At 35.8% G+C, this 17,585-nt stretch overlaps 1 protein-coding gene across 6 annotated transcripts in view; it reads right to left on the minus strand.

Annotated features, from left to right (window-relative positions):
- ZMYM2 (zinc finger MYM-type containing 2) overlaps nt 1-17,585 on the minus strand; it is a 128,995-nt gene that overhangs the window by 25,018 nt on the left and 86,392 nt on the right. For all 6 annotated transcript variants that reach the window (XM_055244054.2, XM_063619008.1, XM_055244056.2 and 3 more), the window contains 5 exons: nt 10,651-10,816; nt 9,628-9,662; nt 3,212-3,341; nt 2,345-2,460; nt 657-828 (listed from right to left, as the gene is read on the minus strand). In XM_055244054.2, the coding sequence (XP_055100029.1) occupies nt 657-828; nt 2,345-2,460; nt 3,212-3,341; nt 9,628-9,662; nt 10,651-10,816 (619 nt within the window). The remainder of the gene's footprint in view (nt 1-656; nt 829-2,344; nt 2,461-3,211; nt 3,342-9,627; nt 9,663-10,650; nt 10,817-17,585) is intronic.

Here is a 17,585-nt window from a genome sequence, read left to right on the forward strand (position 1 = left end):
ACTACGGGCTGGGTGTGGTAGCTCACACCTGTAATACCAGCACTTTGGGAGGCAGGCGGATCACCTGAGGTCAGGAGTTTGAGATCAGCCTGGCCAACATGGTGAAGCCCTGTCTCTACTAAAAACACAAAAATTGGCTGGGGTGGTGGCACGTGCTTGTAATTCCAGCTACTCAGGGGGCTGAGGCAGAAGCATAGCTTGAACCCAGGAGGCAGAGATCTCAGTGAGCTGGGATCATGCTACTGCACTCCACTCCACCCTGGGCAACAGAGCAAGAGTCCATCTCAAAACAAACAAACAAACTAGGGATAACTATTACAAAATAAGAGTTTTGATCATTATTAGAGTCTACTACAAGTTATTATAGTTTTGCATCTGCGCTACTCCATTAACAAGAATAATTTTGAGTTGATTTTACAAGTCAAATCCTGCTTAAAACAGAGACCAAAGACCAAACTCCTGCTTCGGATATCTGTCTGAGGGCACCTGGCTAAATATAGTGTAGATCTCTTAATATAAAATAATTTTTGTTACAATGCTTTCCTCACCCCCACATAAGTTGAAACAAAATGATATGCCCTGGAAAGTACTGTAACAATACTTATAAATAACCAATGGTAACACTTATTTGCAAGGTATAATTTAGTGTAGCTCACTGTTGATGTTGGTAGTCTCTGTTTTCCCCTCGTCTTCACTCATCATATCCGTCATTGTAAGCAACTCTGTATCAAGAGGATCTGAAGAAACCTTGCTTTTTAGCTCCTCAATTGCTGCAGGAATCTTCTCACTGCTGTCCAATGGAGCAGGCAGAAAAACAGGAACTGGCACCTAATTAACCAAATCATTTCGAGTTAGGTCTACTAAACATTAAAAGGTATTTTTCCAAATTAAAAACTACTCTGACACATGATCTACTTTGTAATATCACACTGGATAAAAGCTTTGAAAAGAACACATACAAAACTAAGATGTTAACTGTGACAAGAAAGCCTAGAATACAAGCATCTACTTTTTGGAATTCAAATTAAAGAAAAAGAATTTTTGAAGTATTTCTGTCCCCCAGGGGACTATAATAGCCAAGCCCAGACACAGTGTTCTTCTAAGTACTGCACGTGATTTGGGATAAAATAATATTTTATATGAAATTCTATGTTTCAGTTCTAAACCTTATGGTTTCACAAATATTTCTTTTTCTTTCTTTTTTTTTTTTTTTTTTTTTTTTTTTTTTTTTTTTTTTTGAGATGGAATTTCGCTCTTGTTGCCCAGGCTGGAGTGCAATGGTGCTATCTCAGTTCACTGCAATCTCCGCCTCCCGGGTTCAAGCGATTCTCCTGCCTCAGCCTCCTCAGTAGCTGGGATTACAGGCATGCGCCACCACGCCTGACTAATTTTGTATTTTTAGTAGAGACGGGGTTTCACCATGTTGGCCAGGCTGGTCTTGAACTCCTGACCTCAGGTGATCTGCCCATGTCGGCCTCCCACAGTGCTGGGACTACAGGCGTAAGCCACTGCACACGGCCCACAAATATTCCTTTTGAAAATGAACCCAAATATAAAACTTAATATGCATAGAGCAGGTGCAGACATCTGTGAATGTCACTCTTGAGGATGAACACATACATACTATACACAAAGTGATCAATCGTGACAACAGAGATTCAACCAAGTTCACTGTTGAAGAAAGGTAAAGATGGTTTTGTTAGCCTCATTAAACTAATAACTGCAACTAGAGTTATCCTCAGTATTCTAGGGGATTGGTTCCAGGACCACCTGTGGATGGACACCAAAGTCTATGCATACTCAAGTCCCACACCCCTACAGTCAGCCTTCTACACAGATTTCACATCCTCAAATAATTTTTTTTAAATTTTTTTTGAGACAAGGACTTGCTCTGTAGCCCAGGCTGCAGTGCAGTGGTGCAATCATGGCTCATTGCAGCCTCCATCTCCCAAGCTCAAGCAATCTTCCTACCTCAGCCTCCCAAGTAGCTGGGACTACAGGTATATGCCGCTGTGCCTGGCTAATTTTTATATTTTTAGTAGAGACAGGGTGTCACCATGTTGCCCAGGCTGGTCTTGAACTCCTGGGCTGAAGATACGCCTACCTTGGCCTCCCAAAGTGCTGAGATTACAGGCAGAATACTGTATTTTCAGTTTGTGTTTGGTCACGGTTGTGGAACCTGCCAATATAGAGGGCCGCCCATATTTATTGAAAAAAAAAAAAAAATCCATGTATGTGGATGCATGGAGTTCAAACTCTTGTTGTTCAAGGGTCAACTGTACACTGTTTTCCCAACTGTGCCTGCTAAATCTCAAAATGAGAAGGAACTTAAAATGTGACTTACAGGAACAGGAACTGTAGTAGGAACAGGAATATTCTGACTGTACATGTGCATAGGAACTGGGATATACACAGGCACAGGGATAGGCACTGGAACATATTCTGTCTTCCAAGTATCATCTAAAAACACAAAACATATTTAAGGAGCAATGTTAACTAACACTTATATACAGGTGCTCAATGTTAAAATAATTTGATAAAGAAAAATTTAACTACCTCAGTACCTTTTTTTTTTTTTTTTTTAATTCCCAGTTTTTACAAGTTAGGTAACTTAAAAAGAACAGGACAAAAAAGAAAGCAGCAGCTGTTCTAACTTACAGAAAATACAAATAGAATTTAGGGATTTTTTTTTTTTTTAAGAAAGAAAACATCCTTTAAAAACACTATGTAGTTCCAGATACCCTACCATACTCTCCTCAACAACCTCCCCAAAGGCTTATTTAATCAAATAATTAGAATACACAGATAACACTGTAAATTTGATAAAAAATACATATTTGAGTAATTTCATCTCATTCTGACAGGAAGGAAACAGAACTGTTACCATTACAAACCACATGCAAAGAGATGATTTTCTCAGAGGAAGCATTTTAATTTTAGTGGTCTTATCCCCAAGGAAATTTTCGAGATAGTATTTTTTCACTTTTGACATAATTTGTATTCTAGGCCTTTATCAGAGATTGATCATAATGATTTAAAAAGAGATGCTGTATTCTCCAGGTAATACCTAAAATTAGGTAAGCAAAATCAACAGAAAATGACAAATTGACCAAATGAATCTATCCTGGAGGTGTCGTTCAAGAAAAGCATGTATTTCATTAGGTGAGATGAAGGTATGGGGAAGTATGTAAGTCACATTGTCCTAAGTTACCTGTCTGACAAGATTTGGTCTGCATGTGAGGTTTACAGTAAGTAGCTTTTGTCATTGTTAAAGGTTTGCAAAGAACTGCTTTGTTCTTCATCTCTTTGTTAGGTGTTGGAGAAGGGGGTGGTGCTGAACCCTATGGAGAAGCAAAGAGAAACATTTTTATTTTTACGTCTAATTTTCAATACTTTCTGGTGTCAATGAAGGATTTTCAGTCCTAAGAAGGAAACACACAAAAGCAGAAGAGGATAACCAAATTATGCTATTATCACTACGTTCACCATACTTTTAACCCATAAGGATCAATATGAATCTATCCTAACTACTAGCAAAGTGGTAGCAATTATTCATTCTATAGATTTATATCACCTTCAAAGGATACCATCAGAATGATTTTAGAAAAATATAAAAAGACAATCCAACTTTTAAGTACAAAATCAAGGTTGCAAACCTGAACTACGAAAATACTGGGGCACTTTTAAATTTATTTCAGAAAAAGAAGATCTAACAGTTATTATGGCTCTCTGATACTCTAGCTCCCTCTGCTGGATAAATGGCTTTAAATATGATTATAAATTTGAAAAGAAAAATGAAAACAATTACCAAAGATATCCTCAAACTTTAAGTTGTATATTTCCTGTGGCCCAGCAATGGCAATTTCTGAAACCTATTCTACAGATGCAGTCTCTCAGATATTTCACACTAAGTTCACTGTAGCATTATTTGCATTGCAAACAAAACAAAACTCCACATAAATAAAATCTGAAATAAGTGGAAGATATGAGCATAAGGGAGTAAAAATAAGGTACTCTCCACATTATCTATTGATACGGAGAAAATGTAGGTACATAATTCGGAATAGTTGTGTTATACACAGTTGCCCCAAACAATGACTACTGAACCGCTGCTACAATGGGACATACAAGATGAGGTTCCTGTGAGCCTCTGGTCGCAATGTTTTCAGCAACTGATCAATTACATAATTTTGTTAAAGATACTTCATACAGTATTTTTTTATAATGACAATATTTCATTAGAGAATATTTGTGTAATACACTACTGTACTGAGATCAACTCAAACGCAGTAGATATAATACAGCACACGCATACTGTACAGCACTCACACAGCACATGCACACTGTACAGTACTCCACACATATTGTACGGTAATCACATAAACAACACTGTAAGCACATACTGTTTACTGTACCTTTATGCAAATAAAATCCTAAAAAATATTAAACAAAAATTAAGCAAAGTTTTACAAAAGCTGGCCGGGTGCATTGGCTCACATGTGTAATCCCAGAACTTTGGGAGGCCGGGACAGGTGGATCACCTAAGGTCAGGAGTTTGAGACCAGCCTGGCCAACATGGTGAAACTCCATCTCTACTAAAAATACAAAAAATAAATAAATAAGTAAATAAAAATAAAAATAAATAAATAAATAAATAAAAAATTAGCCGGACATTGTGGCGCCCACCTCTAGTCCCAGCTACTCTAGAGGCTGAGGCAGGAGAATCACTTGACCCTGGGAGGCAGAGGTTGCAATGAGCCAAGATCATGCCACTGCACTCTAGCCTGGATGACAGAGTTAGACTCTGTCTCACGCACAAAGCAAAAACAAAACAAACATTAATAAAATTTCACTGTGGATGGAGCTGCAGAATGTGTGATGAGGCACTGCACTGTGTGGTCTGACCTCTCAACCTTGATGTGCCCCATGAAAACTGAGGTTGTAGAACTGGCTCTTGTGCCTTGTTGACAGTGTCAGTGATTTTCTTACCCAAACTGGCTCCAAAAATTGTGTCAGCCTTGGCAGCTTAGCTTTTAACCTCAGATCCTTTAAGCATCTCAAGGCATGTTCTCAGTAGCGCTTAAAATTGAGACTGTGCTCAAGCATAGGGCCACATTTTTCTGTTTTATTGACAATTTTTCCCAAGACAGAATTCCATTCTGATACCACCTTCCTTCATGTTGCCAAAGCCTTGTATGCTCATTTGCTGTGTGATGCACATTATGTTTTTAACATTGTTCTTTATAATTTCTTTAACACCTTTTCAGTCTGATCAAACATCTTCCCAACAGTTATCAATGGCGTGCTTTATACTGTCCCCAGGTTGTGTCGCCATAATCAAGAAGATGCATATTGTGACTGCTTCCAGGAGTCTATCCATGGTGGTTTCCTTGTCGGCATCGAGAGCCTCACAAGCCTTGTTACAAAGCTCCCTCATGTGGTGCACCGTGAAAGCCTTTAAAATGCCCTGTCTGGGGGGCTGGAGAAGAAACATAGTATTTGGGGGCACGAAAAGAACTCCCACATTGGGATGGGCACTTCCAAGTTCTTCATAGCAATGAACTGGGGCATTATCCAGTAATAAAACTTTGAAGGCTAAGTTTTCACCCTGAAGATAGTGTTCAACTTCTAGGATGAAGCAATGAAACCAATCCCAGAATATTTTGGGCATCATCCATGCTTTTTTGTCCTACCTCCAATGGAAATGATACACGCTTCAGGTTTTTCCCTGCAAGTGCTCAAGAATTTTGAGCTCTGTGTATCATTAAGAGTTTGCATTTAAAGGTGCCCTTGGCATTGGTATACAATAACAAGCTTGCACACTCTTTGGATGAATTAAGGCCAAGGGCATTTCAAAGGTTCATATGCCAATGACTTCATAAAAATAAGCCAGTCCCATTAGTGTTGAAAACTAGCTCTTCCATATAACCTTTTCCCTGTATAACACTTCGTAGGTATTCTTCCATAGTATCTTGATCTGCAAAACTCACCTCAACTTCAAGTTTAACATTTTTCATACCACATTGCCTTAAAATGTGTAAGCCAGCTAGCTCTCACATAGCCAAGAAGGGTTTAACATTTCCCTAACCCCGATTAACCTGTTGTGAGCTGAAAGCTGTTCAGTATGCTTTAAAAACAAAAAACTGGTCATAATCTCATGAATCCGTAAGTTTAGTCATTATTCTATCTTTTCCTTAGCTGTATCACAAACTAGAGATGTTACTATAGCACTCGGGTAGACTGGCAAATTTCCTCTTCCTTTTTCTAGATGTATGATAATGTTCATTCATTAATACTGAACTTGTAACTTCATGCCTAAATGAAACTTTTCTAACAGTATTTTCTCCATAAGGTACATCAGAGCTTTCTTGCTCTTAGTGACACTAGACAGCACTTCAACACCACACTTGCTGGCCCTTCTAAACAACAAAAATCATCAACAAAAAACACAAAAATGCAAACAACAAAAACAAAACACCCTGACACTAATTTTAGACTAAGAAAAGGACACTTGTTTACAGTATGAGAGCTGAAACAAAAAGGCACAGCATTGCTTTGTTCTACTTCAACTGGGAACATGCACATTGGGTAACTCAAATTTTTCACCACTCTGCACATCTGCAAATGCCTGTGAAAGCATCTTAAGTATTTATTAATGGGTTACAAATAAATTTTGGTGGGTAGGCAAATTTGAAATTCATGAATGAGGACTGACTGCACAATTATCTCTCAGTATATGTGGAGGATTGGTTCTAGGACCACCACCATCCACCAATGCCCCTACCCCTACTCCTCATACCAGAATCTGCATACACAACTCCCACAGTCAGCCTTTATAGAACTTACCCATATGAAAAGTATGCCCTCAAACTCACATCCTGCAAATCCTTTATTTTCCATCCAAGTTTGGTTGGAAAAAAAAAAAAAAAAACCCATGTGGAAGTAGACAACTGCAGTTCAAATCCAGGTTGTTCAAGGGTCAACTATACTTAAAGCTACTGCTGTGTGACGTCAGGCAAGTCACTCAATCTCTTATGCCTCAATTTCCACCACTGTATAATGGAAAGAATAGCTTAGCAAACAGTATCTGTTACATACCAGGCATTAGGAAAGTTTGGTCTTAACTGGAATCCCAGAAGAGAGGATCTAAAGTCATAGATGTCCTGGGATTGCTCAGTGTTGCACTTCTTGCCATTCTACAAATACTAATTTGTCAATTAACTATGCCACTTGGTGAAAATCTACACTTGAACCAAACTTGTTTTTTAGAACGTTTTTTACTTTTTTAGTCAATAGGCAGGATCCACAGTTATTTGTGTATGCTGAAGTAGGACCCAAAAGAATAAAAATTATAATGACAAAAGCCACCATCTATTGAGTATCTGCTAGATGCCAGGGACTATGAAAAGCACCAAATCTTATTGCATACTCCTAACACCACAAAATGTAGGACTTTTTATCACTCCCATTTTACATAGGAGGAAACTGAGGCTCAGAAGTGATATAACCTGGCAAGAGGCACTGGGCTAGAAGTTCTGAAATCAGGATTCAAGTAAGACTCATCTGATGTCAAGTTTATGTTCTTTACTATACATATTGCCTCTATGAAGTCTGGAACAAAACAGCTACACCACGTTTAGTATTCATCATGAGGTAGGTACTATATTCCTCTTTATTTTACAAATAAAGAAACTCACACAAAGAACAGTGAAGTAACTTGCCCAAAATTATACAGCTAAGCTCCTATCCTTTGAAGTTTACGGGCGGAGAATTAGAAGATTCCAAAAGCTTACGAAGAAAAGATGGGAGAGGACTTTATATGACAAAAGGCAACAGCTGCAATGGCAGCCTTACTTATCCTTCCCTATTAATAATGCTCCCTCTATCCCTCTGTCATATAGTTTGGTTCAAGTGCTGTAGGAGGAGAAAAATATTTAATATCGTGCTAATAGAAAGGGTTTCTGGTCAAAAGCACACACCTTTGAAACAAGGTTGATGAGTTGCCTTACAAATATAAAATAGGGAGTAGTCATCTTTCATACCCTCAGCATGGATAAAAGTGTCTGGTATTAAAATCAGATAATTCAAGTGAATACTTTACGTACTTCCAAATTATCTGATTTTAAAATGTTATTTCCATAAGGGGGGGTATGGAAAAAGTATTCTTTTCTAGGATTCTGTCCAAGTATTAAAATCAAAAACAAACACTGAATAGAATAAATGTAAAAATACCAATTTTCATCTATATCAGTGATTCTCATGTTTGGTTACATATTAGAATCCTGAAGAACTTTTTTTTTTTTTTTTTTTTTAATGGAGATGGAGTTTCACTCTTATTACCCAGGCTGGAGTGCAGTGGCACAATCTTGGCTCACTGCAACCTCTGCCTCCTGGGTTCAAGTGATTCTCCTGCCTCAGCCTCCTGAGTAGCTGAGATTACAGGTGCCCACCACCACGCCCGGCTAATTTTTTGTATTTTTAGTAGAGATGGAGATTCATCATGTTGGCCAGGCTGGTCTCGAACTTCTGACCTCAGGTGATCCACCCGCCTTGTTGCAGGGATTACAGGTGTGAGCCATTGCGCCCAGCCAGAACTTTTTAAAAATACAGAATTTTTGGGTTGGAGCCCAGGTACTGGAAGGTTTTGAAAATTTGCCAGGTGATTCTAATGAGTAGTCAGAGCTAGGAACCACTAATCTGTTCTTTTGTAACACAACAAGAACTAGCCCAGAGACTTTATTGCCAATAAATGACTCCTAAAGAGCTTCCCTCGGATAAGGATGCCAGAAATACCAGGATCCACCACTGGTGACTGCTGTAAGATGCAGCATGCCAAGGCCAGGCAGTGGCAAAAGCACTGCCTCTTATCTTTAGTAGTCATTAGTAACACCAATGGCCACTTTCAACCTATAAAACTCTTAAAATGTTAACAAAAGTAGAAGTTGATATATTACACCAAAACAAAAATAAATTGGAGGAAAAAAATCCAGGACACATTGTGTATTTCCCAAATTTTTTAACTCAAAAAATTCTAGCCACCAACATATATCTTCAGATCTCTACTTGAAAAATAAATGCATAAAGCCATTAATAATCTGCCTCAGCCTATTCCTTCAGCCTCATTTTCCATTATTCCACCAAAGATCCCCTTCAAGCTTGGCTCTAGTAAGTAGTTCTGCCAAATACACATGTGCTTAGCACTTTATTATTCTCCTACTTTTCATGCCTATCTGGCAATCTTCTACTCAACTGTTTACAGTCAGCTTATTCGTATCTTTCAGAACAAATACAGACATTTCAAACATACTATTGCCATTGTCTTAATTTCAAACATACTATTGCCATTGTCTTAAAGATGCATGTATTATGGAAACATCCGTCAACTCAAATATCACTTATGTCTATCACCCCATTGTGAGTAGCGGCTATAATTAATTCTCCTTTATATTCTTTAGCATGCATGACAGTCTCTGGTATTAATACAATTCAGCTGAATACTCCACCGTCTCAGTAAAGCAAAAGAAAAACAAAAAAAATTACTATTATGATCACATTAAATTGGCCTAATTATTTTTTATCCCATATTATAAATATCACAATTTAGCACTCCATTTCACCAATACTTACTGTCATTTTGGTTCGAGACGTCTGACAACTCTGATCTAAAACACACAAAAAATTTAAAATAAGAAAGACAAATACTCTTCACAATTTTCTAAATCCCTATTTCTCATTAAATTTCACAAATTTAAAATGTGACTAAAGAAAATATTTTAGACTATTTTAAGGAAAGAATTTCAAATTTGTGTTAAGTATAGAAATATACAGGTAAATAAATGAAATTAATCCTTTTCTCCTTTTGTCCCCTCTGAAAGTATACACTGCTTTTGGGGAAATACTATTATATATTCTTAAATTTATATCTTAAATGATATATATATTTTAAAAAAATTACAGCTTCTAAAGGGTTTTTGTTCTTCCTCCCAACCGACTCCCTAGCAATATGATTTGCTAAAAATAATTTTCATTTAAAATTGCAGATGACACATGATAGGGAGATGTCTATTCTTTTTTTTTTTTTTTTTTTTTTGAGACGGAGTCTCACTCTGTCGCCCAGGCTGGAGTGCAGTGGCGCAATCTCGGCTCACTGCAAGCTCCGCCTCCCGGGTTCACGCCATTCTCCTGCCTCAGCCTCTCCGAGTAGCTGGGACTACAGGCGCCTGCCACCACGCCCGGCTAATTTTTTGTATTTTTGGTAGAGACGGGGTTTCACCGTGGTCTCGATCTCCTGACCTCGTGATCCGCCCGCCTTGGCCTCCCAAAGTGCTGGGATTACAAGCGTGAGCCACCGCGCCCGGCCGATGTCTATTCTTTTTAAAATTTGTGTTATAGCGCTGTTTAGCTTCTCCTCACTATCAACTACGTCTTGTTTTCTCAATTAGCATTAAATTTCAAAAAGACAATAAAACAAAAAGCAATACATTTATAAAAACAACACACAAGGGTACTTCGACCCAGAGAATCTATGGAATTTAAGTTGCTGTTAAAGCTATCTCCAAAATCAACTATTCATTATCAGTGCTTTGGATTCAAAACTACACAAAGACTGATCTACAGGGATTTCAAGTTATCACCTAAATTATTACATACCATAATGTAAGTTTTCAGGTCCTTTCTGAGTTGTCATGTTGGGCTCATTTTGTTGACAGTAGAAACGCAGTAAGCAATGTTGATCACAGAAATGTTTCATTTCCCCACGCCACTGAACTCGCTCTTTAAGAGTTCCTTGAGATTTACAACAGTCACACCTTGCAGCCTTAATTTAAAAAGGAAGGTTTCAGACATTGCAAATTATTTTTGAAGATTTCCAGAAGTTTATCAGTGATTATTGCCAAATGTGATAAAACCGTGACTGATAAAGAAAAAATAGAACTATAATATAGATCATTTGTAAACAGTAAAATCTACAATAAGTAAAAGTGGGAAAAAAAAGAAGCAATTTCTCAATTGACAAAGTCCCATCCTATACTTACCAGAAGTCAAAGATCAGCATCACAAAGGTAGGATAACTAAATATATATTTAGTTATATATATATTTAGATATATTTAGATAGTAGACCAAATCAATGTATTTTAATGTTTTAAAATAATTTTGAGGGCCATATAATATACTGATAGAATCGTCTCCTACAATCATTACACTGAACATTTACGAGTAATGAACGGATTTCCCAGGTTAGTTGTACAAGACAAAGGTAATTTTGAAGCAAGCTCTTATGATGGGAAATTTATGGATGTTAACTTGAAATATTTCAGTTTCTCAACAGTTTAATATAAATTTGAAAAACTTTAATAAATACATTCATTTACTTTTAACAAGAACTTTGAGTTATGTTTTAAAACACTCAATGTTTAAATGTTCTGAAAACCAGTAATATCTATAAGACAAGCAATTTGACCTACATCTAGGAAAACAATCGGCCCAATGGGTCCACAACTTAACTTGCAATACCAAAAAAAATGATACAAGAAAAACAAATTAAAATTCATGGAATGTACTTTATTTTGGTGAATCAATAATCTTGAGACAGATTTTAGTTTTTTATAGATCCTAATTTCCCTAGATTTTGCCCATTTTCACTATTTCTTAATGTCTTGACCAATGAGTGTAACGAAAATATAAATGATATATCTTCAAATACAGAAAAACGATATAATTTCAAATACAGTTCTTTTCATAATTTAAGTTTCTGTTCTAGAAATGAACTACTATTATTTTTTTCAATTACCCTTTGGCTTAACAGCTTAGAAATTCTGATAAAGTAATAACTGTTAAGTATTTTGCAGTTCATAGTAATTGTGGCTATGGCTTTTCCTTTATTACTCTAATCTAGAGTTTTACGCTGTGGATTTTGAAATTTCTCACATTATATTTCAAGAGGAATTCTACAAATGCCATGTCAAAATTCCTGGTCAGGAGTATTAACAAATGACTGTGTTGACAAACAGGTCTTACATAACAAACATACCCCAAGGTTAGAACACAGGCTCTTTTTTTTTTCTCCAGGTCAGGTATTTCTCCTGCTGAATAAATGTTAAATGAAGATTTATAGTATAAATTATGACTACTAAGTGATGCAATATCACAACTCTTGTCCAAAAACTTGTGAATCCAAATTTTATACTGTTGATGGTATTGTGTGATTATCTCAGTAACAATAGCACTTAATATCAACCAAGATCACATTTTCACTCAAGAATAAAAAAGTCCCTTTGTTAAATTCTCACCAGCGAGACTGTTCTTCGAAATAACCATAGAATTGTTCCAGGGTTTCTTTTCTTTCTTTCAGTTTCTTTTTCCCTTTTTATAATTTATGCTCAAAGAAAAGACAAAGCATAAAGGAAGGAAATGGAAGTTTAATACTTTATTCACTGATTCTGAACAGTGCAGGAACCAAAAGTAGAGTTACAGCCTGACTACCTTGTTCACTGAGAACCTGAAATAAAAGCCAAACCCATTGTATCTACTCTCTATAAATCTTCACAACAGCCCTGCAAAATGGGTACTGCAAACTAAGGTCTAAAAAGATTAAACGACTTGACTAAGGTCAAATACTAAAAATGCAGAGATAGGATTCAAAAGGCAGACAACCAAGTCAAAACCTAGGCTTTATCCTGTACAGTAAGCAATAAAGACAAAATGAGTTACTATAAATGAGTAGAGAATAAATATCCTAACACAATACAAATAAAATGCTACAAGAAGATTCTCAATTTAACATTTAAAACAGAAATCTGTATTAATTCAAATCATTACATGTACTATGCTGACTCTTAGTAGTAGTATTTCCATTTATACAATAATTTGGAAGGTAAAGAGCATAAAATCAAACACATTCCACTTCGAGAATTTGAACAATGGAATCACTTCATCGTTCTACAATTAGACACTTGGTTTTTATAGAATCAATATTTGAAGCTCCCTTCTTTTTCTAAAGGTTAAAAACAAATTGAGATAATTTCCCTCTACCCAAAGAAAAAAGGGGCAAGATTAATACCAATTTACAAATGTAAACAAAATAGGCATGTATTTTTTCAGCCTGAAAAAAACAGTGAGAACTCAATACTAGTAATTCCAAGTTTAATGCCATAATCAAAATTTTGGAGGTTGTGAACTTTTATTTCTTTTACATCCACTCATGCAAACTCCTAGTAAAGTGTTTGGAATTCAGCTAAAATAAATATGATGGTCAATTTAAAAAGATAATTAATGACCATCATTCCTTACCAACACCAACACAACTCCACTCTAAGCTGCACTCCCTAGCCATTTGCAAAAAAGAACTATTAAGACATCATAAAAAAATGAAATAAATGGGACATAAGTCTCTGGTTTTAAAAATACTGCATCATCTATTTTGTGGTTTTCTTGTCATTGTGAAATCAAGGATAGCAAACTAAGGGGGAGGGAAAAAAAAAAGTCACAGGTTCAAACAAATCTAAGTAACAGCCAGGTACTAAACTCTGATTCAAAAACCTTAATCCAACCTATCAGCTAAACAGAAATTTCATTTGCAATAACTGGCAAAAGGTCATTCAGCCTATCCTGACCCAGTCCCTTTCATGTCTTGGATAGTTTCAACTTTTCATTTTTGGTTGATATCTTTTCAAACTTTCCTATCCATTTGTTCCCTATTTCACCAAACAAACCTAATTTTCCAGGGGAGAACCATGAATACGAAAAAGATAGGAGTATTTTACAGACTTTTTAAACAGAAATCCTTTATGACTTCTCAATACAGCTTTCTGAGCTCAATGGAGTGAATCGCTACAAATTTTTTTTTAAAAAAGAATGCAGTGATAAAAGGTGATTGGGTACTATGCAAAGCAAAGGAATTCTCCAGTGACCAAAAATATATATTTAAGGCAATATTCGAATATTAAATATTCTTTTCCTAAAAATAATTTCAAAAACAATTTTAAAAAATGGATATAGCTGTTTATAAAGAAAAATTATACAAGTCTAATATTATTAATTTAAAGCCCATAAATCATACTGTTAAGACTATTAGAGGGCATTTGTATTAAGAATTTAATATTGCCACCATTCGCTACTTGTTTGGAAAACAAATCAAAGCCTGTGTTAAAAAACTGCAATCGCAAGTAATACAGTTTAAGAAAAGCTTAGGTCTTAATAGACATACTCTTGGGAAACAGTGGACCTTTTGAAATATTATCTTTACCAATTTATCAAACACCTTCTAGCTATTATTGCATTACAATACTAAATTCTTTTTCTTAAAAACTTTTAAACTTACACAGATCAAAAGAACTATCTGGTTTTTCATTATGCCTGGAAACATTTACTTGAGGAAAAGTAAAATCTACTTCTTTCTAAAAAGGTATCTGGGAGAAGAAAAATATGTTAGTTTTATTTTCAGCATTTTTTGGTTGCATGATGTCACAGATTTCTTATTCCAATTTAGGAGAGACAGAATTTAATAAATCTCTATTTTAAATCTAGAAGCAAACCATGATATAGACCAGAAAACACAGCTCATTCAGTGTCTTGTCAAGTAAAACAATTTTTAAAGCATAAAACTAAATTTAAATAAATAAAAATGTAGAAGTTATTTATACTATAGGTAGTTGTCTCTCAATCTAAAGCGCAAAGATAAGAGAAGGTAAAAATACAATGTGTGTGTACTACCATTTAAGAAATGTTCATGGCTAAACACGAAATAATAGCCAGATTGGCTAGCTGTTGATTTTTAAGTTTCTGTGATGAGGCACTTTTTTTTCCTTTGCCTTGAAGCTTATTTTTCTGATAAGCCAGAATGATTTGTAAGGGTCATAGGTTTTAATGTACTAATATATAAACTTGTGAGTATTTAAATTAAAAAAGATAAACCATAAAGGGGGGATCCCATAATTAGTTTATCACATTTTCAAGACGATATCATGGCAACAGTGAATAGAAGGGATGCATGGGGGTTATAAGAAAATACAGTCTGACTCAAGTAGAAGGCACAGAGAATAAAGTTACTATTTGATTACAATAATGGCTGCAGGCAGAAAAACCAAAGTTGAATGAAGAGAGACAACTCTTCACACTTCAAAGATTGTGTTGCATATTGATTGTATAGAAAAATCAGCATTGTTACTTGCTTTATAAATTTCTACCATGTAACAAAAATATTCTTACCTTTACTCCTCAGATTAGTATAATATATAATAAGCTATTATGTATATTATACAAAGATCTGTTTAAAATAAGGCAGGAATATATAATGTATTTAAGGTACAGAATACTGACATTAAACATAACTAGATGATTGTAACCTGGTATTTGACTAAAGTATTTCTTGTATATTCTGAAATGCACTGCTTCATTAAATCCTCATCACTAAATTCTGCATAAATGAAAACAGAAATAACTATCTATTAAAATAAGTAGCAAGGTGGAACACATGACAACATCTACAATAACATGATCTTTTGCCAAAGAACATACCTTTGCTTCCCAAAAAAAGGGGAAACAAATCCCAAACTTCTCTCTCTCTCTCTCTCTCTCTCTCTATATATATATATATATATATATATATTTTTTTTTTTTTTTTTTTTTTAATTTAGAGACAAAGTCTTACTGTGTCTCCCAGGCCAGAGTGCAGTGGTGTGATCAGAGCTCACTGTCACCTCAAAAACCTGAACTCAAGTGATCCTTCCACTTCAGCCTCCCAAAGAGCCAGGACTATGGGCATGCACCACCATGCCTGGTTAATTTTTTTTATTTTTACTTTTTGTAGAGATGGGGTCTCGCTATATTGCCCAGGTTGGACTAGAACTCCCAACTTCAAACAACCCTCTCACCTCAGCCTCCCAAAGGGCTGAGATTAAAGATGTGAGCCACCGCTCTCAGTAATTTTTTTTTTTCTTTTTGAGACAGGGTCTTGCTCTGTCACCCAGGCTTAAGTGCAGTGGTGTAATCATAGCTCACCACAGCCTCGAACTCCTGGGCTCAAGCAATTCTCTTGCCTCAGCCTGCTGAGTATCTGGGACTATAGGGGCACGAAATCACACCTGGCTAATTTTTAATTTTTTTTTTGCAGAGATGGGCTCTATGTTCCCCAGGTTGGTCTTGAACTTCTTGCCTCAAGTGATTCTCCCACCTAATACTCCCAAAGTGCTGGGATTACAAGCATAAGCCACTGCGCCCAGCCCCAGTAATATTTTTTAAAGCTAGGAGATCATTCATTCAAAGAAAGAAGCCGAACAAAGAAATACATTCAGTATGTGCTGTGAACAACAACAAAAAAATCCTCCAAGAAAGATTATTATACAATATTAAAATTTTATATTCATAATTTTACAATTAGGCAGATATTTGTACAGTAAAATGACAGGGAAGTCATCATCACATGGTAACAATTTCTGTCTCAAACAATAAGATAAACAATGAAAACAGATATAAAAATAAAATGGGATTTCCAAATTTGTACTTACTAAATGCCTTTGTTTTGAGATTATCCAAAAGAAAATTTTAAAAATAAAACCTCCTAAACAATGAGTATAAAAGTGCACTTGTATGTGCTAAACTAACATCAAGCATTGCAAGGCAATGAAGTAACATTTTCTGAGTGATTTCTCAAAAACATTAATATCTATAAACAAAACATTTGTTTAGACTAAAAGAAACACGTTTTAGAGTGTACATTTGTCCTCTGTGTATTTCTAAAATTTGAGCCTTAATTTTTAAAGTTTACATCATATAGAAGCAACAGTAAAGTAATGAAGTAACTTTTTTTAGTACATCAAAACTCTTAGTCTCAATTACTTCACAGCTCTTAACAACTTGGGAATTACTTTACAGCTCTTAACTTGGAAAGCATCTTCCTTTTTTTATTTACAATATGCTAGTTAACATGGTGAATTGCAGATATTAAAGAACTGCACCAGAACTCCTGCAATTCTCCTAGTAGTATCATTTTAATACCAATACCTTGATAAAGTAAACTAAATACTGTTCTCCATATTCAACTATTTCATTTGTTTCTTTAGAGGCCTTAACAAATTTGAAGTCATGATAATGTCTGTCTTCACATGCTTTTTTTTTTTTTTTTTTTTTTTTTGACACAGAGTCTTGCTCCGTCTCCCGGGCTGGAGTGGTGGCGCCATCTCAACTCACTGCAACCTCCGCCTCCCGGGTTCAAGTGATTTTCCTGCCTCAGCCTCCCAAGTAGCTGAGATTACAGGCATGCACCACCATGCATGGCTAATTTTTGTATTTTTAGTAGAGACGGAGTTTTACCATGTTGGCCAGGCTGGTCTTGAACTCCTGACCTCAAGTGATCTGCCCGCCTTGATCTCCCAAAGTGCTGGGATTACAGGATTGAGCCACCGCGCCTGGCCTGTCTTCACATGCTTTACAACTGTACCCACAATGAAGTTTCAGCACTGAGATGGTTTTCCATATTATCAACATAGGAATTAATGCTCTTTTCTTGTAATCTTTCTGACTACCCACAAGTCCAAATTTACACTCATTTTCTTATCGAGGAAGAAATTAATGCAATATGTGAAAACA

This window comes from Symphalangus syndactylus, chromosome 15 (assembly GCF_028878055.3).
Source record: "Symphalangus syndactylus isolate Jambi chromosome 15, NHGRI_mSymSyn1-v2.1_pri, whole genome shotgun sequence".
Classification (NCBI taxonomy): domain Eukaryota; kingdom Metazoa; phylum Chordata; class Mammalia; order Primates; family Hylobatidae; genus Symphalangus; species Symphalangus syndactylus.